General features: G+C 48.1%; 1 protein-coding gene across 2 annotated transcripts in view; it reads left to right on the top strand.

Annotated features, from left to right (window-relative positions):
* Positions 1-26075, top strand: part of LOC106737201 (nuclear GTPase SLIP-GC) — a 61484-nt gene that overhangs the window by 27732 nt on the left and 7677 nt on the right. The window contains exons 9-18 of one of the 2 annotated variants that reach the window (XM_059727944.1): positions 4146-4164; positions 4815-4904; positions 5721-5826; positions 10556-10689; positions 14792-14956; positions 15867-16024; positions 17299-17434; positions 19702-19810; positions 22049-22132; positions 22672-22756. In XM_059727944.1, coding sequence (XP_059583927.1) covers positions 4146-4164; positions 4815-4904; positions 5721-5826; positions 10556-10689; positions 14792-14956; positions 15867-16024; positions 17299-17434; positions 19702-19810; positions 22049-22125 — 994 coding nt within the window. In that variant the 3' untranslated portion in view covers positions 22126-22132; positions 22672-22756. Of the gene's footprint in view, positions 1-4145; positions 4165-4814; positions 4905-5720; positions 5827-10555; positions 10690-14791; positions 14957-15866; positions 16025-17298; positions 17435-19701; positions 19811-22048; positions 22133-22671; positions 22809-26075 lie in introns of those variants that run through there. The other variant, XM_059727941.1, reaches the window with a different exon arrangement.

Below are 26075 nucleotides of genomic sequence, written 5' to 3'. Positions count from 1 at the left end.
AGAGCCCTTCAAAAAGTCCAGCAAAGTCATCTCAGAGAAGTCCTTTCAAATCATTATTATTGCTATTTACAATAAAATACATTAATATAGCTATATTACTCCTCTATAATTGATCAAGTACAAAATTCTGGGGTATTTTTGGTGAAAATAGGGTATCAGGCCCTGGTTCAGGAACCTATCCCCCATTTATAACGTTGTTTCTTATGAGAAAATTGGTTCTGAGTTACAACGTTTCAACTTAAGATGCGTTTTCAGGAACCAGTTGTGTCATAAGTCTGAGGACTGCCTGTACAGCCAGCTCTCCTGGACTCATCTCCCCCTCAGACTAGGCTCCCAGGGGATCCTGCCCTTCAGTTCCCTGAGTGAGTTGAAGTCTGCTTTTCTGAAGTCCAGGGTCCTTACCCTGCTGCTCTCCATCCTTCCTTTCCTCACGATCCTGAACTCAATCATCTCGTGGTTACTGCTGCCCAAGTTGCCATCCACTACTACATTCCCCAGCAATTCATCCCTGTTTGTGAGCAGCAGGTCAAGAAGAGCATGGCCCCTAGTTGGCTGCTCCGGCACTTGCACTGGGAAATTGTCCCCAACACTCTCCAAAAACATCCAGGATTGCCTGCACACTGCTGTATTGCCCTCCCAGCAGATGCCAGGGGGTTGAAGTCCCACATGAGAACCAGGGCCTGTGTTCAGGAAACTCCCACTACCTGTTTGAAGAAAGCCTCATCCACCACTTCCTCCTGGTCTAGTGGTCTATAGCAGACCCCCACCACGACATCACCCTTGTTGCTCTCCCCTCGGATCCGAACCCAGAGACTCTCAACAGGCCTATCTCCAGCTTCATACTGGAGCTTTGAGAAATCATATGGCTCTTTTACATAAAGTGTAACTCCTCCTCCTCTTCTCCCCTGCCTGTCCTTCCTGAACAGTTTGTACCCATCCATGGCCGTGTTCCAGTCATGCGAGCTCCCACCAAGTCTCTGCTATTCCAATCACACCATAGCTCCAGGACTGTGTGAGGACTTCCAGTTCCTCCTGCTTCTTTCCCAGGCTCCTTGCATTGATGTACAGGCACCTGAGGTAACTAATTGGTTTCCCTGATTTGTCAGGAAGTACGAAAACACCTCCCCTCTTGCCCACTCCTGCTTACTCTTCCTCCAGGTCTCCTGCTTCCCCACTTACCTCAGGGCTTTGGTCTCCATCCCCCAGCGAACCTAGTTTAAAGCCCTCCTCACCAGGTTAGCGAGCCTGTCTCTGAAGATGCTTTTCCTTCTCTTCATTAGGTAGATCCCATCTCTTCCCAACAATTCATCTCATGGTGGAAGAAGCCAAATCCTTGCTGGCGACACCAACTATGCAGCCAGGTGTTGATCTGCAGGATACATCTGCTCCTGCCTGGCCCTTTCCTTTGACCAGAAGGATTGACGAGAACACAACCTGAGGCCCAGACCCCCTCACCCTTGCACCCATCACCCTGTAGTAATTTTTTATATACTCAGGGTCTGCCCAGGAAGTATCATTGGTGTCCATGTGGATGAGCAGCATGGGGTAGTAGTCAGAGGGTCGGATGAGTGTCAGTAGTCCCTCCATGACATCTCAGATTCAGGCTCCGGGCAAGCAGTAGACTTCCTGAGACAAGAGGTCAGGTCAGCAGGTGGTTCCCTCCATCCTCCACAGAAGGGAGTCTCCAACCACCACCACCTGTCGCTTCTTCTTGGTGGCAGTCATCTCGATCTTTCCCACCTTGGTGAGGCCTGGCTGTCTTCCTGCACCAGTGCTCTCTGCTACTAGGGCTGCATAGGGCTGCATATCTGTACTCCAAATGAACTACTGCAGGAGGAGGTGAAGATTTCTGCTTGCTGCCTGAAGTCACAAGCCTCCAGCTTCCATGCTCTTGGGTGTCCATGTCCTGTCCCTTCTCTAGAGCTGTGTCTGGCATTTCTTCCTCCACCGTCTTGGAGGTCTCCTTCAGCATCAAATCGATGAACACCTCATAGATTCATAGATGTTAGAGTTGGAAGGGACCTCAATAGATCATCGAGTCCGACCCTCAGCACAGGCAGGAAAGAGTGCTGGGTCTAGATGACCCCAGCTAGATGCATATCCAACCTCCTCTTGAAGACCCCCAGGGTAGGGGAGAGCACCACCTCCCTTGGGAGCCCGTTCCGGGCCTTGGTCACTCAAACTGTGAAGAAGTTCTTCCTAATGTCCAGTCCCCTCCCTATGTCAACAACTGCTGTTGTCTGTAGGGCATGAGCTACCTTTGCCTGCAAGGAAGAAGCAGGCTATTCTGTGTCTGTTCTCTCTGGGTCCCCCTCTCCCTTCCTCATGGCAGAGGATGCTTCAGAGCCTCGCCACCTCCTCCTATAGTTCTCTTGCCTGTTCCCTGAGAGACACACCCACAGAGCACTGTTCCCACGGCAGGCATTCCCCAACCTGGTCATCACTGGAAGGAACCTGCAAGCCACAGTCCCCACAGCAGCAAACCTGGACCTGGAAGGTAGCACGCATGGTGAGTGGCGCTGCCTGGACAGAAGCCTCACAGGTGCAAGCAGAGGCAGTGGCAGTGGCTCTAGCATTGCAACATCCTCCAGCCATTTCCCTGGGTCTCTTAATCTGCCTTCTCTCTCTTACTGCTCTTCTTCCAAGCACATCTTCCCTAGTGAACTTGCCTGGAAGCTGGCCTGTTTATTGCTCATTGGCCCCTTTTTTCATGTTTCCTCATGCCAAGCTGAAAGACTTGTCCCTCAGAAAGTGTGGGGAGGACCCACAAACAGCCTGCGAACTGCCTGCAAACTGCATACCCTGTTTGCAGCCCCTGGTCACTGGCTTCCTGGTTGCCTGGTGAATCTCCTTTTTATAACCTGCAAGGCCTGGACTGGCTCTGCCCTCTTGTTAGGGCTTCTGCCAGGCCCAGGCAGCCATCACTCAGCAGTCAGCAATCCCTCCCAGCTTCTCAGAGCACATGCGCCAAACACTCACAGCCCACCAGAAAAACACTTAGCAATCCAAAGCATAAATATATCAGCAGAGGGCTTGTCATTTAAAGACCTCATCTGCATCTGGTCATCTGGTCGGTTGTCTGGGCTGTGTACTGCCACCCATGGGGGTATTTGCACTTTTGGTCTCTGTTCTATGGCTTGGGGAAAACTGTATCTCCCCTCCCTATGTCAGCAATGGCTGTTGTCTGTAGGGCATGAGCAACCTTTGCCTGCAAGGAAGAAGCAGGCTATTCTGTGTCTGTTCTCTCTGGGTCCCCCTCTCCCTTCCTCTAAAGCAGGAAGAACTCAGACCTAGGCAGGATATGACTCTCACCAATTGCCCCATCTCTTTGGACAGGTGAGCCATTTGCCACCTCCAAACTGAGCGTTGTCATTCTTCCCATAACTCCCTGCTCTCAATTAAGTTGAAGGACATGATCCTAGTGGACTCCAAGATGAACATAAGTCGGCAGTGTGACAAAGCCGTCAGAAAAGCTAATGGCACTTTATCGTGCATCATCAGATGCATGACGAACAGATCCAAGGAGGTGATACTTCCCCTCTATCGGACTCTGGTCAGACCGCAGTTGGAGTACTGCGTGCAATTCTGGGTGCCGCACTTCAAGAGGGATGCGGATAACCTGGAGAGGGTCCAGAGAAGGGCCACTTGTATGGTTAAGGGTCTGCAGACCAAGCCCTACGAGGAGAGACTAGAGAAACTGGACCTTTTCAGCTTCTGCAAGAGAAGGTTGAGAGGTGACCTTGTGGCTGCCTATAAGTTCATCACGGGGGCACAGAAGGGAATTGGTGAGGATTTATTCACCAAGGCGCCCCCGGGGGTTACAAGAAACAATGGCCACAAGCTAGCAGAGAGCAGATTTAGATTGGACATTAGGAAGAACTTCTTCACAGTTCGAGTGGCCAAGGTCTGGAACGGGCTCCCAAGGGAGGTGGTGCTCTCCCCTGCCCTGGGGGTCTTCAAGAGGAGGTTAGATGAGTATCTAGCTGGGGTCATCTAGACCCAGCACTCTTTCCTGCCTATGCAGGGGGTCGGACTCGATGATCTATTGAGGTCCCTTCCGACCCTAACTTCTATGAATCTATGAAACTATGACTTTTGATATATGCCGAACCTACCTAACTGTCATTTTTATTGTATCTCTTTAGGGAAAGAAAAGTGAAAAATGTGAGTATGTGCAGACTTCTTTTTTAGAATATGCAAGAGCATTAAAAATGAAAAATTTCTGGCAACCAAACTGGGAGGTGATGGCTGGTGGTTCAAGATGGGCAAGTTACAGCATAAATGAAAGGTCCATTGGGACATGGTTTTATATTTCATAGAGCAATGTCTTTTCACCAAAGAGCAGTGTTTTAGAGGCTGAGTAACTCAGAGGACTGTTTTGATTCTAGCAGTTGCCTGTTGAAATATGTGTATAATGAGAATTGATTATGCAGCTGAATCTACTGTTTTATACAAGAGTTGTTTAAGAACCAAATAGCAGACAAGGAAGATCCATCTGAAATTCAAGTTGTGTGGTTTCAGCCCAATATCATCAGATAGGACCCAAGGGGCAGATGTATGGCGCCAAGGAGTTAGGAAATCAGGTGCTGGTTAGGAGGGGTTATGTTTTGGGTAGATTTTAGACTGGGAAAAGACTCCTGGAGTGTGGGTAGTTCTTGCTCACACATTTTAATCTAAACTTAAATCTTTGGTCTGTGGTAAGCAGGAAGCTAGACCAGATGATCCTCTCCAGCCTTAGAATCAATGAATTTGTAAACACGGCTTGGCAGTTTTGTGGAATGTGTATAATAACTTTTTTTACTTCTCTAACATAGAAATCTTTAGCCAGTGAACATGATGCCATCTTGGAGAATAATGAAAGTGTGAAACTGAAGAGGAGAAGTAAAATCATGAGGCAGCTGAAGGTAAGCACATGGTGATGCCCTGGGGAGTAGGAGAAACTCATCCCCTTTGGATCTCTTCGTGAATATGAATGTCATTAGTGCTATGACATTTAGTACTGCTGTGGTCCCCCTGCTTTGCCTGTGGCACTTTCAAGTGAGATGTCTTGCGTTTTGTCAAGTTGATGGCCATGTTACAAAGAGTTTAGATGATGGATTTGTCTGGACTGGTTTGTACAGGGCTGATCCTGCCTCAGGCTGGGCTTGGACTAGATGTGACCTGGAGGACCCTTCCAGCCCTGCTTCTCTAGGATTTCTATGATTATTGCTCTAAAGCAGGACTGTCCAAATGGTGACCCTCAGATGGCTTCACCTAGGATAATCCAACTTTGGGTGCCCTCTTCTTCCCCCAGCTTTTTCTTCCTGTTTCCACTGCAGAGCGCAGGGCAATGCAGCCCATAGCCCCAAGAGAGCCTGGGACTTAATTCAATGAGGAAGCTGAAGTGCGGGCTGCCTGCATGACACATCCCACCACAGCTGATCTGCTTCTGTTTGGCAACCTCTATTTTTACCTTTCAAACAACAAAGCTGACAACAGTGATGGAACGGGGGCAGCTAGATGAGCAGCAAAAGGGGGGAGCACACAAAAACTAGCAGCACGGTTTGGCACTGGGCCAGTAGCAGGGATGGCTGAGGATGCACGACTGAGTCCACTAATGCCTGTTGCAGTGCACAGTACATGAACTGCTGTGGGAATATGCAATGACAATAGGATTTTTCTGAAACTGGTTCAAATAGTCCACTTCATCAGTGCTCACTGTGTGTGTGTTTGTCCTTTAGAAACAGCTGCCAAGTGACTCAGAGATTCTGGATAAGGCAGATCTAGTTTACACAGTCAGCGCCCAAGAATACTGGGAAGAGGAGAAGCTCACTAAGGAAGAGACAGGTAATGTCCAGTCTTTCCCCATGAACAGAGCGGTGAAACTGAGTGTTTCTTTGGCCAGGACACCGCACTACTTGCTGTGCTGATTATAATACTGGCAGAAAAACTTTAAAGGGATAGAAGTTTGGTTCAGACAAGCATCTCAAATGCATGAATGTCAAAGGTTTATATTTGGTGTCAATGCTTGTATTAGCAATGTACTGACCGGGAGGCCAAAATCAGAGCTGTGTTGTGCTGGGCTATGTACATGGCAGACATTATACACTGAAGACATGATTAACCACTTAATCACATCTTTAGTAACTGGGCAACATATTCCTGCAGTTAATGGTGTGATAAAATAGGGGCTAAGCCGGGGTGGGCAAAATACAACTTGTGGGCCAGATCCAGCCCACCAATCACTTTCATCTGGCCCATGGGGCCCCTCAACATGTTGTGCCTCACCCAGCCCTTCCATCCATGAGGGTGGGAGTGAGGTGGCCACATGTATACGCAGCCCCAAAAACATACCCTATTGTCTGGCTTTCACCCTTCTGGGCAGAAGGGCCCAGCCAGCCAGCATACAGGTTACATGCAGGGTGTCGCTGCCACTGCTGTAGCCCCAGGGGACCTGCTCCTGGGACTTCCCTGTGTCCTTCTGGCTCTGGGCAACAGATAGGGAGGCAGTGGGGGTAGGGCTGCAGCTGGGAGGGAGCGCGGAGCATGGGGCTGGTGGGGGTTCAGAGCCCACGCTCAGGGTGACAGGGTGGCAGCAGCATGGAGCTGGGGTGGGCAGTGTGTGGGTGTAAGGGGGAGTGGGTCATGTGTGGACTCCTCCATACCTCCGCACACCCTGGCACGCAGCCCCAGGATGCGGTGGCAGCAACAGCAGGTGGGGCACTCAGGGCGCTGGTGTCTGGAGGGGTGCAGCTCCGGGCAGCACTGCACATCACAGCAAGGGGCACAGCCTCCGTGCAGCTGCCTGTATCGCTGGGGCTCACCGCCACTCACACACAGCCCCTGCACTCGCACAGCACAGGAGGGAAGCCCCAGGTGCTGGAGCTGGAGCTGGCTGCCTTTCTTGCTGGGGCTGTGCTGCAGGGGAAGGAAGCCCCAGGTGCCTTCACCTCTGGGATGGGTAAGGCAGCCAGCTCCAGTGCTTGGGGCTTCTCTCTGGTGCTGTGCAGCCCTGGCAGAGAAGGCAGACAGCTCCTGCATGTGGGGCTTCCCTCCCTATTGTGGATATTATGTGGACAGTTAGGATATTAGAGCAGATCTCGTCAGACTGTGGCAGGACACTTGGTGTCCCTGCCACTTGAAGAGGGCAGGCAGCCTGCAGAGCCACCGGCAGGCAGGGTCTGGCCTAATCAGAAAGTCAGCTGACCTGGGGGCTGGCAGGTGAGGCTAGGCCTGATCAAGGGAGTCACCTGACTGACAGACAGACACCTGATTGGGGGAGGGCTGGGTATAAGATCCGGGCTGGCAGTAACATCTGGGGATCTGGTACAGGAATATCACCCAGCAGGAAGGCTGCAGCTCCTGAATGCCATAATAGAGAATAACATGTGTAGGTTTAAGTAGGAACTAAGGGGATGGAGGAGGTTTCTGGGGACCCAGTGTGGGGTCCAGGGCCCTGAGAAAGGGGCTGAGTGCCTGGGGCCTACTGAGAGGCTGGATGAGACATAGGGAAGGGGCTGTGTGCACAAGGGCCTAGAGAGAGGTCAGGCCAGACCTGGAAGAGGGGCTGAGAACTGTGGGCTTGTTGAGGATCTAGGCATGCCCTGAGAAGGGACAGGTGTTTGAGAGATCTAGGGAAGGGTCTGGGTGAACCCGAGAGTGTGGCAGAGCATGGGGGCCAATTGAGAGGTCCTGAGCATGAAAGGGGGTTGAGGTAAGAAAGATCTATTGGGAGCTCTGGGTGAGCCCAGGGAGAGAGGAAATAATCTATGGAGGGGCCTGGGAGGATGGACCTATAAAGAAGAGAGGGCCAGCTGCTTGAGGATTGACCCAGGGGACCTCATCTGGTCCAAGCTGGGGCCAGGGCCCAGGAAGGGCTGACAGATGAGAGCTCACCATGAGAGAGTGCCAGAACCAGGAGCCTGGAGTCTCAACTGGCCTAAGAGAGGCCAAAGGTCCCTGTCAGGGGGCACAGCTAGGGGGGCAAGCAGTGGGTAACCCAGGATGACGATGACTGGTGCTAGGTCATCTGAGGAGGAAGAATCAAGGGTAGGGGTCTGAGAGTCAGATGGGGACCAGAGGTGGAGGATTCAGAGTGGAGATGGAACCAGGGCCAGGGGGCCTGGTGGTTAGTAGCCCAGGAGGGGTGTAGGACATCTAGAGGGAGTCCGGAGAGGGACATGTAAGATCAGGTAGGCCTGAAGACCAGTCCTGGGTAAGACCTGAAACTGCACCCTACTGGAGTTGGTTGGTATGGTGGGGCTGCCTGTGCATGGTAGCCTCCATGAGAGGCCATGCATGGGCCACTCCAGGTAAAGGCAAGGATGGGGTGCCAGAAAGCCTCAGCTCCCACTGCCTTGTAGAGGGGGAAGGCTAGGAGAGCACACCCCAACAAAAAAGCACTTACCAGGCAAAACCAGGACCTTGTGCATCCAGAGGCCCAGTGAGAGGGGCCTGAGCTGTATAGTAAGGCCCACTGAGTATAGTGGGAGCAGAGGGGTCCAGTGGTCCAGCAAAGGACTGGGAATGGAGTGCCGAACCAGAGGGGTCCAAGGGCTTGGATAGTGTGGAAGAAATTAAACTTTGCGTTGTGGTTGTATTAGAATTGGCAGAGCCATCTAGGTTTATTTAAAGCTATACAAGTGATCACAGGGAGAGTTCTCAAAGGAACTCTGACCTCTACAAGTTTACAAGCATATTTATACTTTAGACAGCGAAAAAAAAGATGCAGGGTTCAGACAAAGCAACCTTGAGAGAAACAGAAAGATGTTGATCATTTGTTTGTCACACAGAAGCAGTTTACTTATTAAAAAAGACACTATGTTTTGGGAACAGTTATCAGCTTCTAGTTCGGCGGAAAGGAGAAGGTTAACATCTGCACGCAGGCAAAACAAGGCGTGAAGGTTTTTCCTTATCTTAGAACATTCTGAAACACATAGCATCAGCATCTTCTTCTCTTCTCTTTCTCTCTCTTTGTATCTCCTCCTAGTCAAGTAAGAGGCCTGGTTAAACTTACTTCTACAATAGTGAGGCCCAACAAGAAGTGGCCTGAGGGTCTGGAGAATGTTCAGAAAAGTAGAGAACAAGATGGGTCTAGGATGAGGGACCAGAAGGGGCTGACAGCACAGAGAGAGACTGAGGTGCCTAGTAGCCTAGGGAGTGGCTGCATAAGACTGAAGGGTCTGAGGGCCCAAAGTGGGGCCAGAGGAGAGACTGAGGAGTCTGGCAACCTGTGTGGGGCTGAAGGCCTAGAGTGGGACTGAGAGAGGCCAAGAGGTTGGAAGACCTAGTGAGGATCTATATTAGCAATAGCTGAACATTGGTATGGATGCCGTCTGTGAGGCATGGGAAATGGTGTCCATATCCCAGGTACGGAGCCATGTGATTGGCCCATTAGGTCAAGACCACAAGTCAGGTGGTCATTATAATAAGATCAGGGCACCCTCCTGCAATACATACATCTGTTAACATCAAGGCATGGCAGACGAGGGCGAGGCAGATTGCCCTTAGAGCAGGGTAATTAAAAAAGAATTGGGGTACCCCATGACACACAGCTTTCACTGAACATGTCAGAAGCCTAGGAGACAGTCACGGCCCTGAACATTTTGTGATCTAAATAGATAAGACAGAAAAAGGAACAGGGTTAATACACTTTCTGGAACTTAAGGCCAGAAGAAACCTCAAATTCAGCTAGTCCAACTCATTTGTATCTCAAGCCTTTGGGGATCATCCAGAGTCTCTACAGCAAAATCAAGGAGTCTAATTGCACAAAATTACCTCAATTCTCAAACTAAATGCCTTGGCTAAAGAATGAGACAAACCAAGACTACACCTTCAATGGCAGGGCATTTGTTGGGTGAATTATGATCTGATGCTGCAGAGCAAGGCAAAACCTCTTGTCCATCAGACCAGAAACAAAACTCTTCCCCAAACCTGGAGACCAGACTGAACTTGAGCATGTGAGCAGCACACACCAGTCTGTGTACCAACTCAGAAAATTGTCCTGCCCCATCTGCTATCCCATATACAGCCATTAGTCTCTGATACTTCAGAGGAAAGAGGAAGAAGATGAAAGAACTGAAATTGTGCATCATCAAAATAATTCTTTCTTGCCCCATATAGGTGATTGGTTAGAGCCCTAAGGTCTAGGATTTGATTCTAATTTATATTTCCATGTGGAGCTGTGAGTAGTAGGAGTCTGTTCAGGACCCAGAAAAGATCAGGGGGACTCAATCAAGTGATTCTAAAGTGAGAGAGGACTTCCCACAAACAGGACCCTGTACTGCACACCCAGACTGACTAATTTCTTCATGATCTAGAACAAAGCATGTCTTGTAGATGTATATCCAATCTTACCTCTAAGACTTGAAACAGTGGTGAGTTCACCAGATGTTTTACAACTGACAGTAGTTATTTTGTGGCATTTTGTAAGTGGAAGCTGAGATGCTGATGTGACCAGCTCCAAAAGTGTCTATACAAGTTGTACCATAATCCAGTCCTGTGTTCATTTACAGCACATTCTTCAGGAGGAATGTCTCCATCATGTTTCTAAGTTCACCTGTCTTTGCTATTTCAGAGATCCCCAAGCTGAGAGACAGCATCAGGCAGCTCTACCTGAAGGAGAGGAAGAAGCTGCTAATGAATTATGTGATAGAGGTGTATGTAATTTTCGCACTGGCCCAAAACCTAAGCTCCACAGAAGACCTGAAGGTACAACCCAACCTACTTTAGATACTGTGACTGCTCTCCCATCTAGGATCATGAATAATCCTGCACCTTCTTACTATAGCAGCCTGTCAGCAAACTACTTTCTTACCCTTTCTTCCTTGCTTCTTGGATACAGCAGCCAGCTCCATGGTCTTGAAGCAAACAAATACAAATCTGCTTAAAGATTTAGGGTCGTAAGAAAGTCAGAATGGAAGGGACCTCACAAGATCACATCCAGTCCAACCACCTGCTCAAGGCAGGATCGTCCCTGACTAAACCATCCCAGCCAAGTGTCTGTGCAGCCTGCTCTTGAAAACTGCCAGGGATGGAGATTCCACAAGTTTTCTAGGTAGCCTGTTACAATGCTTGACAACCTCAGAGTTGTAAAGTTCCTCCTAATCTTTAAACTAAATTTTCCTGCTGAAGCTTGAGGCCATTTCCGCTAGTCCTGCCTTCTGTGACCTAACTCCATCCTCTCCATAATTGCCCTTTGGGGATTTGGAGCATGTTATGAAATTACCCCATCAGTCTTCTCTTCTCCAGACTAAATAACGCTAGCTCTTTCAGCCTTTCCTCATAAATCTTGCCTCCAAGGCCCCTAATCATTTTTTTGCTCTGTCCTGGACTCTTTCCAAACTGTCCACAGGCTTTGTAATGAACGGGGCCCAAAACTGGACATAGGACTCCAGGTGAGGCCTCATCACTGTTGTATAGAGGAGAAGAATCACTTCCCTTGATTTGTAAGCAACATCCTGTTAATGCAACTCAGGGTGCTGCTGACCTTTTTTGCAACAGGAGTTCATTGTGGGCTCTTATTCAGCTTCTGGTCCACCGTAACCCCCAGGTCCTTCTCTGCAGTACTGCAGCCTAGCTGGTCATTCCGCAGGCTGTATTTGTGCAAGCAGTTATTCCATCCCAAGTGCAGTACTTTTCAATTGTCCTTGTTGACTCATCTCATAGATTTCATAGACATTAGAGGCTGAAAGGGACCTCATGAGATTATCAGGTCCAGCCCCCCTGCCATAGATGGGAAGTCAGCTGGGATCACGTGACCCCAGCAAGAACTATATCCACCTGTTTTTTGAAAGAGTCCAGAGTAGGTGCTTGCACCACCTCTGGGGGAGTTTGTTCCAGACCCTGAACACACACACTGTAAAGCACTTTTTTCTTATGTCTAGTCTAAATCGGCCTTCCTGGAGTTTCTGGCCATTCGGCCATATGGCCGTTGGGCCCTAAACTCCTTCCTGGAGTTTATGGTCCACAATCTCATTGATTGTGGAGCATTTCTCCAAATTGTCCAGGTCATTCTGGATTCTAGACCTGCCTTCAGGGGTCTGTGCATTCCATCAAACTTGGTTCTGTCTGCAATTTTGCTAAGTATACACTTGATCCCATCATCCAAATCATTAATTAAGATGTTGAACAGTACTGGACCCAGGAGGAGACCCCTATGGAACCCCCTTTGATACCTCCTCCTAGCTTGACATTGAGCCATTGAGGACTACTTGTCGAGTATGATCATCCATCCAGTTACATACCCACCTTACAGTGCTTTAATCTGGTCTGTATTTCCTTAGCTTGTTAATGAGAATATTGTGGGAGAGTGTCAAAAACCTTGCACAAGTCAAGACTTATCACTTCAATTGCTCTTCCCCATCCAGATAGCCTGTCACCTTATCATAGAAGGAAATCAGTTTGGTCAGACACGTGTGGGTTGTCTAAATTCCCCAGGTTGACTGTTCCTGATCACCTCGTTCTCCTCTAGGGCAGTCATTTTCAGCCTTTGATGCACAGACCCCTGGGGGTCCACCTATTATGTATAGGGGGGTCCACAAAAGATGACTATGATCAATCAGAAGTATGTGAATACCCATGCTTACAATTCAAAGGGATCCACACCTGCTTTTGCAATTTTTTAGGGGTCCACAAATGAAAGGTTGAAAATCACTGGTCTAGGGGCTTCATTATGGATTCCTTGAGGACCTGCTCCATGATCTTTTTGGGTATAGTGGTTAGGCTGACTGGTTTGAAGTTTCCTGGATCCTCCTTCTTCCCTTTCTTAAAGATGGGCACTATATTTGCCCTTTTCCAGTCACCTGAGGCCTCACCTGACCTCCAGGAATTTTCAAAGAGGATAGCCAATGGCTCCAAAATTACCTCAGTCAGTTCCTTCAGTACCATGGGGTGCATTCCATCCAGCCCTGATGATTTTGAAAATATTTATCTTCACTAAGTAATCCCTAACCTGTTCTTCTACTACTGTAGGCCAGCGTTCCCTCTAAGCTGTATGGCATGCGCGGCTGTGCAGGTGTGCTCATGCCACTCTGCCAGGTGCATCTGCACAGCCACGCATGCTGCACAGCTTAGAGGGAAGGCTGCTGTAGGCTGGTTGTCATCTTCCATATATCTGCTACTAATTGCACTCATCTTGTGGTAGCTTCCCCTATTTGTGAAGACAGAAGTAGAAAAGTTCAATATAGAAATGAAATATTTCAGCCTTCTCAGCATTGTTTGTGGCTAGATTGCCTTCCTCATTTCTTAATGGAGCTATGGTGTCTCTATTCTTCCTCTTATTCTTGATATACCTGTAGACTCCTTTTTTTTAATTGCCTTTTATGTTCCTTTCCAGCTGTATCTCAAATGGTGCCTTGGTCTTCCTCTTTTTCTCCCTGTACGACCATGTGATACTATGAATTCAAAACTCATGGTAGAGGTGATATCTTTTATTAGACCAACTAGATTTTTGCAAAAAAATTCTTTCATTGAAAGCTTTTGGGCACAGGCACCCTTCTTTAGGCATAGGAGACAGGATTGTAAAAGTTCTTCTGGGTAGAAATGAAAGTTCATATTTCACAGGAGAGTTGAAGGTGTGGGAAAATCTGTTTGAAACAGTTCATCTTCTATGCAGATTAAGCTGAGAGAAAAGTTGGAACAGGTTGTTTACTTCAAAGTTGTTTGGTGGTAAGCAGGATGTAGTCATATTTTCTTCTGGTTATGGTATTTCATATTTCACAGGGGAGTAAAGATGGATGCTCTTCTGGGCTGGCATTTCTTATTTGGTAAGATGTCTCTGCACTCTGTGATTATGCAAATTACCTTGAACAAAGGCAGGAGCAGGGTCTCAGGCTTCAGGTGGTCAAACTTGCTTATTCCTTGTCAAATTATGAACATTTCATGTAAAAAAATGGGTAAAATTCAATATCTTCCATGTGATACAATTGTACTCTTCCCTAGTACTATGATCAAGTTTCCACTTTTTGTAGGATTCCCTTTTGAGTTTCAGCCTCTTGCAGAGATCACTGTCTAGCCAGGCTGGTCTCCTGTTGCACTTCTCACTCCTTCATTGCATCTGATAGCTTGCCCCTGTGCTCTTAAGAGAGTCTCCTTAAAATACAATCAGCTCTCTTGGACTGCTTTTCCCACGGTTTGATTTTCTGAACTCCAACATCCTTATTCTGCAGGTCTCCTTCCTCACTCCCCTCTCCACCCCAGGATCTTGAATTTTGTCATTTTGTGCCATTCATTGGAAAGAGAAACAACTGCTCACTTGTGTATCATAGACCCCATGCTGCTGAGAGCTAATGGGATTGTTCTTTAGCTTGAATTGATGCAAAGGATTGAGCCTGTGTTTTTGATACTGAAAGACCAGAGTTGAATTCTGCCCCCAGAACAAGCCTGGTGACTGGTAGAAATCCCTGCAACCTTTCTACACTGTTGCTTGCTCTGTGGGCAGCCCCTGTGAAATGGCATTGGTGTGAAGAATGCATCATTTCCTCTACAGCAGATGCACCTACATTTTTCCAAGACCATGATTTGATTGGTCATTTCCACCCTGTCTGGTGACATCACACTCAGGCACTAACTCCCAGTGGAGCACTGTTGGAAGTTCATCACTGGGGGAGAAAAGGAGGATGGGTACCACCTAACAAGTGGGTTTAAACCCCTCTTTCAGCAACCTGGTGTTTTTAAGAGGCTTCCATGAGGGAGCTGAACCAACCTGTGCCTGGATCACGCTCCTAGAGGAAAGAAATCCTGGAATCTGCTTGCTGCCACCAGCACCGGCACCAGCTGCTGAGTGATGTCTTGTGCTTCTCTGCCATTCCAGAGCTGGAAACTTCAGCAGGACAGCTTGGAAACCTTTGTGATGAAGGGGATTAATGAATTGGAGAAGGAGGTTGAGAAATGTTTTGCTCAGATAGAGCAACCTCTTAAGGATGGCATAGAGATGGCAAAAAAATCACACCAGAACATTATCGACGGGATCCTAAATGTGAGTAGCATACTCTTGACTTTCCTTGGCATCCTCTGCCCAGCAGTTCCCACCAGCTTCTATACCCTATACATCATTAAAATTGATAATTAAAAAAAAAAGCTTGAAAATTCATGGGGAAACTTTAGATAAAAACCTAGGATATAGACATGCAAACTCATAGACTGATATAGAGTAGAAGCAATTTGTGCAATGTTATAAAGTTTTACTGCTTTTACATGCTTTCAGTGGGTAGAACCAGACTTCCCGAGCAAGCGGGACAAAGATTCGTAGAGCCCAGGACAAAGAGGTGGGATGATGGTCTCCCCAGTCAGGCTTTTTTCACAGTACAAGTAAAGAAGCAGACTCTGCAATATGCATTGGGAGCTGCTGATTTCCTTCCAGAACACAGAAGCAGGGGAAGGAGCCACTGCCTGCCTTCCCTTTGCACATTGCTCAGGGGTGGATGGGAGACTTGGGTCTAGTTTCCTCTTCTGCCTGAAGGTCTTCAAACTCACATCTCCCACCTCCCAGAAGAGTGTGGTAGACTCTTGAGGAGCAGGATGGGTTGAGGGAGCGTATCCTCCCTGTGCTTTTAAAGCTGTTCCACATTGCATAAAAGAATGAAAGATTTATTGGGACAGAGAGTTGGGGGTGGAGGGGGATGGAGAAGGAACAAGAGTGATCATGACTCTGCAGATAAAATGGTTTCCATTCAAAGCACTGTTTATGCATTTTGTATGAAGCAGTTATTGGAGAAAGTCTCTGGGGCAATGGTCAGAAACTCAGGCACAGTGGAGCTTTGACCCTTGATGGGAGTTTTGGGGTGCTACATAGTGCAGTCATTCTCTCTTCCTCCTCCTCCCCACCCCATTGTCTTTCTAATCCCTATCACACCCACTTCATCACGGCTGTGTTTCCAATGATGTAGCGAACCAGTGGAAAACGAGGTTATCACAGGACCCTGAAAGCTTTGTGCCAGAAAAATGGCATGTACGTGTCCCGCACCTTTGCTCGTTTAGACATCAACAATGACCTGGCTCGACCCATCTATGAAAAAATCAACCCAGTATTTGGAACCATCTTCAGGTGAGAGAGACCCTGTTCTGCCCTGACGGCAGAGAGCCTGACTTGCCATCGAGGCTGTGCTCATTAGCCCTCAGTTCCCTGACTTACAGGGGTAGGTCAGTCCTGTGGGATCCCTGTCATCTCCCCAAGACCATTACAATGGTACAAGCATTATGACTGTAGAGAATAGTCTCTACCCTGATTCACCTGTTAATGTTGGTTCTCCAGCATTTGTCAGGATTACAAATGCAGGGGAGAAAGGGGCCAAAATCTTTCTTGGCTAAACAGGGAAATTCAGAGGAGTCTAAGGGCAAAAAAGGAGGCATATAGGCAGTAGAAGCAGGGGGAAGCTACCAAGGAGGAGTATACCTACTTGGCCCACACTTGCAGGGAGGCAGTTAGAAAGGCTAAAGCAACTACAGAGCTAAGGCTGGCAACACAAATTAAAGACAACAAAAATACTTTTTTAGGTATGCAGGGAGTAACAAGAAGGTGCAAGGTGGCATAGGACCCCTACTGAACAAGCAGGAGCAATTAGTGACAGAGCGGGAGGACATGGCTGAGCTATTCAATGAGTTTTTAGCCTCAGTGTTCCTGAACAGGGCTCCAGATAAGTCTCCTAATGGGTTCTTAGATGGGCATCAGAGGGACACCAGCCCACTAACTGTCGATGTTGACTTGGCGCAGAGTCACTTGGATGGACTGGATGTGTTCAAGTCAGCAGGCCCGGATGAGCTTCATCCAAGGGCACTGAAGGAATTGGCCAGTGTCATAGCAGAACTACTGGCACGGCTGTTTGAGTGCTCGTGGCACTCAGGTCAGGTTTCAGAGGACTGGAAAAGGGCCAATGTGGTCCCTATTTTCAAGAAGGGGAGGAAGGAGGATCTAAGTAATTATAGGCCAGTCAGTCTCACCTCCATCCTTGGAAAGGTCTTTGAAAAGATTATTCAGGATCATATTTCATAGACATTAGGGCTGGAAGAGACTCTGGAGGATCATCAAGTCCAGTCCCCTGCCCAATGGCAGGAAGTCAGCAGGGATCATAGGATCCCAGCAAGATAAACACCCAAAAGTGTCTTGAAGGTGTTCAAAGTAGGTGCTTGAACCACCTCCGGTGGAACAAACGTTCCTCCAGATCCTGGTGAGCACCCCTAATAAACGTATACGTGGCCACCAGATCACCCCTGAGCCTGCACTTTTCCAGGCTGAAGAGCCTCCCCATCAGCTGTGCAAAGTGTGGTAGTGGGGGGAAGTCAATTGTCCTTTTCATGATTGGTCTTTTATTATCCCAATAGGGACCAAGCAGGCACCCGAGCCACACTGAAAGGTTGCCTTGAGACATTCAGGTCCACCGTGCAGGAGAAATTCAAGGAGGGTGGAAAGAAGAAATCAATGGCTGATAGCAGTCGGCTTGACTTCCTTGTGCAAGAAGTAAGTGCATGTTCAGAGGGAGGAGACGAGGCCAGTGGCCCAGTGGGGAGCACTTTGTACTGCCAGCTGCAGCCCAGGCCACGAGATGCCTGCTGTCCTGCTCCCCTGCTGGGTGGGGGCTGAGGAGACTGCAGGGCAAGTCTAAGTAGGGAACAACAAGGGGAGGGGAATTTCAAGGAGAATGTGGTTAAAGTTATGAAGACTCTACCATGAAGGCTCCTGCTGTCTGTGATGAACACCTGGGATGACCTCAGACAGGAGAGGGGAGGTGAAGAATTCTACCTTGTTCCCAGTACACACAGTATGTAGCAGTTATTACCGAGGAGAGGGAAACAGAATCACAGACAATGAGGGTGTGAAGGGACCTAAGGAAGTCACATCTAGTCCAACCCCCTGCTCAAAGCAGGACCAGCCCCAACTGCATCATCCCAGCTTAGTATTTGTCTACCTGGGGCTTCAACACCTCCAAGGATGGAGAGTCCACAACTTCCCTGGATAATCTGTTCCAGTGCTTCACCACTCTCCTACTAGTGAGAAAGTTTTTCCTAATATCCAACCTCAGCTTCCCCTGTTGCAGCTTGAGCCCATTGCTCCTTGTCCTGTCATCTGCCCCCACTGAGACCAGTCCAGCTCCATCCTCTTTGCAGCCCGCCTGCAGGGAGTTGAAGGCTGCTGTTAAAATCCCCTTCAGTTTTCTCTTCTCCAGACCAAATCAGCCCAGTTCCCTCAGCCTCTCCTCACCAGTCCTGTCCCCCAGCCCCACAACCATTTTCATTGCCCTTCACTAGACTCCCTCCAGTTTGTCCACATCCTTTCTGTAGTGGGGGCCCCACAACTGGACACAGGACTGCAGATGTGGCCTCCCCAGTGGCAAATAGAGGGGAAGAATCACTGCCCTCCATCTGCTGGAATCCATCCTGCTAATGCAGCTCAGTATGCTCTTGACCTTCTTGGCAATTAGGGCACACTGTTGACTTCTATCCCATTTATTGTCCACTGTAACCCCCAGGTCCTTTTTTGCAACCTGGGGACTTAGACAGTTGGTCCCCAGCCTGTAGTACCAGTGCATGGGCTTGTAAGTACAGGGCTTTGCATTTGTCCTTATTGAACCTCATGAGATTTCTTTTGGTTCAATCATCCAATTTGTTGAGATCTCTCTGAATCCTAGCCCTACCCTTCAGCTTATCCACTACTCCTCCTAGCTTGGTGTCATCTGCAAACTTGCTGGGGGTGCAGTCCATCTCAATTTGCAGGTTGTTGATGAACATTGATGACATCCCCATTTTCAGGGCATAATTTACAACATCTTAATATCTGCTTTAAATTATGCTGGCAGTAATCACTCCAGTGGGGTCATCCAGCCAGCCACAGACTGCCAAGCACAAGACAAAGGGCTGGGGACTTGGGGTGTTTGCATTCAATGAAACTGCCTTTTTGCTGCTGAGAGGTTCTCATATAGCAGGAGTGTTGCCAGCTGCCTTGCACTGCTTGAGCTTGAAGATAATCCAGCATCAAGTCTCTAGCTATGGCAAAGAAACTAAGTCTGGCTGAAATAAAAGCAAGGATTAAATGTGACCCAGGCCCAAGCTTTAGGCTAGTGCACACTTTTTCCACTGAATCCATGCCACTATATTGCTGGAGCAGTGTCCTCAGGGCTGATCCCAAGTGAACTATCAGGGGTACAATTCAAAGGCCTGATACAAGTGAAAAGTAACTGGGACCTCAGGCTGGCTGAGGACATCATGCACTTGAGTCCAACAACCTCTTGCTTACCTAACAATGGTAAATACCCTTTAACAGATCTGGGGATCATAGTTCTGGACACCCGGGTCAGGTCCTGGACAGCCTGGATTGGACAAGAAGGGAAACTGGGGGGCAGAAGCGATAAATCCATCAGCAATTCAAGGTCTTCTACCCCAGTTAGAGATATCACACAGGAACTCAGGGCCATGGAGCTGAAGAGCTGGGAACTCAGAAGTTGGTTAGGAGGTCTTATGTATCGTGCAAACTTTAGACTGGGGAAAGGCTTGTGGAATGCATGGGTGGTTGCCGCTCACATGTTTTTATCTCATCTGTGATCTTAAAAAAACCTTTTCCACCTTAATGCAGGGAGGAGCCAAGAAGCTCCTTGCCCTGCCTGCATCCCTCCCTGGCTTTCCTCCTCCAGAGTCTTTACTGAAACCTGTTTGCCTTGACAGTAAGGTGGTAATGACAAATACTGATAATTGATGTGAGAAATGGCACATATTTTACATTGATTCTTGCAGACAAATGTCATCCTGAATTCTCTTGATGGAGAAATCCTCAAGAGCAAGGCAGAAGTCTACCAGTCCCTTCCACTCTCCATCCAGAATGATCTCCAGCCATATTATGAAGGTAGGAGTGAGCCACTCAGTTGTTCTGCAGTTTGCATTGTTAGGTTTGTCCTCTGACCCCTTGAGATGATTCTCCAGACTGATAGAACAACTCATTTGAGTGTTGTGTTGCCTTCTCCTGGGATCAGTAACATGAAGCATCTGGGCTGCCTCTTGTATCTGTAGCACCAGTAAAGCAAAGGGGGAAATATGTAAAAGCATCTTTGGTGTCCTAGGTGTGGTCAGGTTGGTCCAGGTTGCAGGCGAGAGATGGCAGCATCCCACAGGCCCCAGGCAAAACCAGTCCCATTACTGACTCCTTTTTCCATCTGCTTTGAGCCAGTTCTGACCCCACTGGTATTTTAACTGGAGATTCACTGGAAACTGGGAAATAGATGCATGCTAGCCATTCTGGGGATGGGGGTGGTCTGTGGGTGTAATTTAGGAATCATACAGATGTCAGGCTAGAAGGGAAGTTGAGATGTCATTGGGGGCCTATAGACACGGGCATTCATGTTCTAATTAGAACACTTCTCAGCACTCTGTGTTTTAGATAGAATGCTCCAGCATTGCCTCACGATCATGTGTGTTAAGTCCCTGCACATTTCAGACTGGCCGTGGGGGTGCTTTATCTAAACCTCATCGAATGAGCTTTAGATAAAGCATCCTGCAGCCACTTTGAAATGCTGTGGGGCTTAATACACATGACAGTGAGCTGTTTTAATTAAAGTAGCTGTCCAAGAACTGCTCGAATTCAAGTGGACCCTCCCCTTTCTGAGCACATGTATAGGCAGCCATTTAGTCCAACCCCCTGCCTGTTGCCTGTCCAAACCATCCCAGAAAAATCCATTGTCCAACTTCTTAGCAAAACTACTTAGTCACCCTTGACACAACACATGATGACACACCCTGACCCAGCAAGGGGACAATGGCTGCTAATGTTCTGCTGATGCAACAGTTATTAAAATGTGCTTGAGTAATCCCAGAAAGAGGGCCATGTCCCCATTACAGAGGAAGGCAAAACCCTTCCAGTCTGACTAGGGAGTAAAATTCCTTCCTGATCCCAAATATAACATTGATCTGACCCTGAGCACAGGGCCAAGACCCTCTCGCCAGAACCCTTCAGGGTGGGTCCCGGCAGGAGGATTGGCACCGCTCAGTCCCCATCTCCAGCTTGGGCTTCAGCCAGTGCTCAGTGCTTTTGAGGGAAGCTTTTTTTTTAAAAAAAAGCAGAGGTGTATATGATGACTTGATGAGGGTCAGCATGGGCCTGGCTAGAAGGTAGGTAGCTGGATGTCAGTTTATGTTCCTTGTTGATGTGTAGAGGCATTTGGGAGGTTCTGTTGGAATACAACAGGTAACTAGGAATTTATGCAAATAAGCCCACCAGCTGATAAGTAATTCGGTGAGCAAGGGCTAATGAGCATAGTCCAACCTTCAGCATCTATCATGTGGATGCTCAGACTACTTTGCAAGGAAATCAGATATAATTAGATAACAAACTTCTCAAACACGAATTTAAACTGAAATGAAAATGAACAACGATGGTTTATTAAATGTAACAACAACTGGAAAACTATAAAATCTATTACTATGAAATCTATCTAATAGGAAAATTATAAATCTATTATAAAATTCTATTATAATAATTATAATAGAATTATTATCTATTATAATTTGAACAACTTACTATATTAAACACAGTACTTTAATTCCTATTACTTACACTAGTATCTACTAAAGGTCCGTACAAGACTCACAAACAGACAACAGTAAAGGGAAGGATGGGCTATATTTACCTTAGGAGACTGTGAACTAGTGCTACTGGGGACAAGATAGGACAATTCCAGGAGTAAGCTCAGGCAGTGTCCTGGTACAGTGTGTCAAAGATGTGGTCTTCTAGGATGCAGTAAGGTCAAATGAATTCCTAAAAGCATTGGATAACTTCAGGCATACAACAAGCTACCTCTCATTAGCCCTTGCTCACTGAATTACCTGGGTATGTGTATGGAGTTTGGAGCCCAGGGAGAGTACTGTTCCCTTCCCACACACCCTGGCAGGAGGTGGGGTACTGTGGGTCATGAGTGAGGGGCAGCAGCAGGGCTGGGGGGGTTGTTGCTTGGCAGTGAGGGGCAGACAGATACATGCACACAGACAGACAGCTGCCTATGGCTCTGTCAGCGTTGCATGACTCACCCCAGGCCTGGGTCCCCATTCACCCCGGCCCCTGCCCACTCCCCCTGTCCTTTCCCCTTTACAGACTTACCAGCTTGGCGCGCTTTACATGTGCCAGAAGAAAAAATCCAGAGATTTGATTTCTCTATCAGCAGATCCTGAGTCAGAGGTAATTTGACTTGAAAATCAGGAGTCTTGTGATTTTGTTTTTTTAGGAGAGTCAGCATTACTGTAATTTTCCATTGTCGCCAGGCTGCAGAGTCACCAAAAGTTCAACACAGTCATAGGTCTACAGTTTGGGCGTGCTAGGAGGAGGGCCAGAGTCACTGAGCTTTGGCAGGCTGGAAATAGGACAAGCCTTGTAATGAGGAGACTTCAGGTCAACTTCTGCTCAGCCCTACATTGTCAGTGGGGAGCGGGTGCACTGCCCTGAGGCAGAGCAGACCCCTCATGGTGAGGGCTATGGCAAGGGTAGACACAGCGAAATCACTGGTCTTGAGGAACTGAAGATACCCAGTTCTCCAGGGCAGCAGCACAGCTTCTTTCTCTGGGAGGCAGTACAGGGTTCCTGGAAGATGCAGCCAGCTCTCTCAGAATGGGTCCGCCTCTGCAGTTGACTGCAGTTATTTTCCACCCTTGATCCCCAGTCCCACTCCAAATCCATCTCAGTCTCATGTAGTGTTGTGACTGTTCCTACCTTTGCAACAGCGGCTGGAAATGTAAGAGGGATAAATGCCTGTCAGACGATGCAGAATATCATCAAGAAGAACATTGAGAAGGAAGTGAGCAGTGGGATGTTTGAAGAGGCAGCGAAGAGGATGAAGGATGAGTTTCAGAAGCTGAAGGTGAGCAGTATTTCTTCCTCCTCCTCTGGGCCCCCATGTATGGGGTAGGTGGCACGTCCAGGAACAGTACAGTATTCAGACAGAGCAGCTCCAAGTGCAACCCGCGTTGCAGACTCTGTGGTTTTCTGCACCCTTATGTGGCCGGGACAGAATCGCAAACAGTGCAAGTTCCACAGTCTTCAGTCATGTGGCTGTATCCACTTCATTTCATTGTGCAAGGTGAAGTAGGATTTAGCCCTTCATGCTTTGCCCTATTTTCCTTCCAAAAAATAGACAAGAGGTGAAATCCCCCTTATTACTATCTTCAGTGTGTCGGGTGTTTTTGCTACTTGTGTAAAGAACGTCTCATCTACCTCCTCTCCCTGATGCGGTGGTCTGTCATATCCCCTCCCCCAGTCCCCTACTGTAAGATCCACTCTTATTTCTGTCTGCCTTCTCTACCTCTTGGTTTGCTTCTCTTCTCTTTCCTGAGTCCCCTCAGGGCTGTCTAAGTTCCCCTGGAAACAGTGGACTAAGGTTGTTTTATGCTGGTCAAGGATCTGACATGCCAAGTCCATCAGTGACTTGGATGAGGGTGTGGAAAGCACTCTGTCCAAATTCGCACATGATAACAAATTATGGGGTAAAGTTAACACACCATAGGGTACAGAATGAATACAGGCAGATCTGGACAGGTTGGAAAAGTGGATAGAACAGAATAGGATGCAGTTAAAACAAATGCAAGGTGCTGCACCTAGGAAGAAGGAATCACCAACACACTTACAGGCTGGGGGATGACCTTCTCAGCAGCACAGCAGCAGAAAGGGATTTTGGAGTCACTGCTGACACCAAGAGGAACATGAGTCATCACTGTGATGAAGTGATCAGTAAATCTAACCACACTTTATCATGCATTAGCAGGTGCATGACAAACCTGTCCAGGGAGGTGATACTTCCCCTTTATGTGGCATTGGTCAGACCACAGCTGGAGTACTGTGTCCAGTTTTGGGTGCTGCACTTCAAGAGGGATGTAGACAACCTCAAGAGGGTCCAGAGGAGGCCACTCATATGGTTAGAGGCCTGCAGGCAAAACCCTACAAGGAGAGGTTGAGGTCCCTGGATCTCTTCAGCCTCCGCAAGATAAGGCTGAGAGGTGATCTTGTGGCTGCCTACAAATTCATCAGGGGGGAACAGCAAGGAATGGGAGATGCTCTGTTTAGCAGGGCACCCCTTGGAGTAACTAGGAGCAATGGCCACAAACTAACAGAGAGGAGATTCGGGTTAGACATTAGAAGGAACTTCTTTATGATAAGGGTTACCAGAATCTGGAATGGACTTTTGAGGGAGGTGGTGCTCTCCCCTACCTCGGGGGTCTTCAAGAGGAGACTGGACAGGCACCTGGCTGGTGTCTTCTGACCCCAGCACTCTTTCCAGCCCAGGGCAGGGGGTCAGACTCGATGACCTACTGAGGCCCCTTCCGACGCTAACATCTATGAATCTATGAAACTTAGGATAAATTCGACAAAATAAAATGCATTCAGGATAATTGAGATCAGTAACTAAAGCTCTCATCCCTCTCTCCGAAGGTCCAAGACAAGGGATTTTTGGCTTTCCGTTAAGCTTCTTTCTTAAATAAGTAAAATGCTAAATGCTGCTTTTGTTGCTGCCAAGACACTCTGCCCCTTGGTGAATAGCAGGCTTAAAAATAATTCTTTGGACAGAAAGGTGTATGGGCTCTCGTACATGTTACGCATTGTCTAGGTACACGTCATGAAATGGTGGCAAAAATTGCCATTTTGCTAGCTTAGTTGCATCTGAAAATGCATGTTGACCTGTTTTTATCAGGGTAGATTTTGAATTATCACGGTAAATTAAACCACCTCCAGCATGGGGAATAAACAGGAGGAACTTGTCCTCCTGCTTAACGCAAATAATTACAATGTCATAGGGATGACAGAGACCTGGTGGAACTCCACCAATGACTGGACCACGGGTATAGATGGCTATACCTTGTACAGGAGAGATTGAGTGGACAAAAGGGGCGGGGGTGTAGCTCTCTATGTCAAGGAAAGCTATGTATCCCTGCAAGCCAATATTGGTGCCCAGGGTGGATGACTGGAGACCCTTTGGATTAAAATCCATGGGGAACATGGCACAGGAGACATGATGGTGGGAGTCTACTACAGACCTCCCACCCAAAGTCAAGAGCTTGACCAGGAGTTCGCCAGGGGATTGGCTGATGCCGCATGCTCCTGGTCCATGGTTGTCATGGGAGTCTTCAACTACCCAGACATCTCTTGGGAAGAGTGCTCAGCCAAATCTGAGCAGTCGCAAAGCTTCCTCTTGTGCACGGATGACCTCTATCTGACACAAGAAGTCTACGGGCCAATGAGAGGCAAAGTGCCGCTCAACCTGGTAATGGCAACCAGGGACGACCTAATCAGCAACCTAATGATTGAAGGGAAGCTGTGTGACAGTGACCATGAGCTGATCACCTTCACCATCTGCCATAAAGCTGGCAAGTCAGTTAGCAATGCAGAAGTCCTCGACTTCAGGAGCGCTGAATTTGACAAGCTCAGGAGGCTTGCTGGTGAGGCCCTAAGGGACCATGACCCCAAGGGGAGGGGAGTTCAGGACAAGTGGTTGCTCCTCAAGGGAGTGATCCTCGATGCACAAGCAATGTCTATTCCATCTTGGAGTAAAGACAGCAAAAGGGAACAGCAGTGCCCTTGGCTCAGCAAGGAACTAGCGGATCTCCTGCATCTAAAAAGAAAGACATACAAAGGATGGAGGATGGAATCCACCTCCAAGGAGGAATATTCCACACTGGTCCAGACCTGCAGGGACTGAACCAGGAATCATAGAATCATAGATCAATGTCTTCATCAGCGACTTGGACAAGGGAATGAAGTGTACTCTGTCCAAGTTTGTGGATGATACAGAACTGTGGGGAGAAGTGGGCACACTGGAGGGCAGGGGACAACTACAGGCAGACCTGGACAGGTTGGACAAATGGGCAGAAAAAAATAGAATGCAGTTTAACAAGGAGAAATGCAAAGTGCTGCACCTAGGGAGGAAAAATGTCCAGCACACCTACTGCCTAGGAAATGACCTGTTTGGTGGCACAGAAGTGGAAAGGGATCTTGGAGTCCTAGTGGACTCCAAGATGAACATGAGTCATCAGTGTGATGAAGTTATCAGAAAAGCTAACTGCACTCTATCATGCATCAACAGATGCATGGCAAACAGATCCAAGGAGGTGATACTTCCCCTCTATCGGGCACTGGT

This window comes from Alligator mississippiensis, chromosome 1, assembly GCF_030867095.1.
Source record: "Alligator mississippiensis isolate rAllMis1 chromosome 1, rAllMis1, whole genome shotgun sequence".
NCBI classification, from domain to species: Eukaryota; Metazoa; Chordata; order Crocodylia; family Alligatoridae; genus Alligator; species Alligator mississippiensis.
The sequence above is the reverse complement of the archived record's forward strand: the minus strand, read 5'-3'. Positions and strand labels throughout refer to the sequence as shown.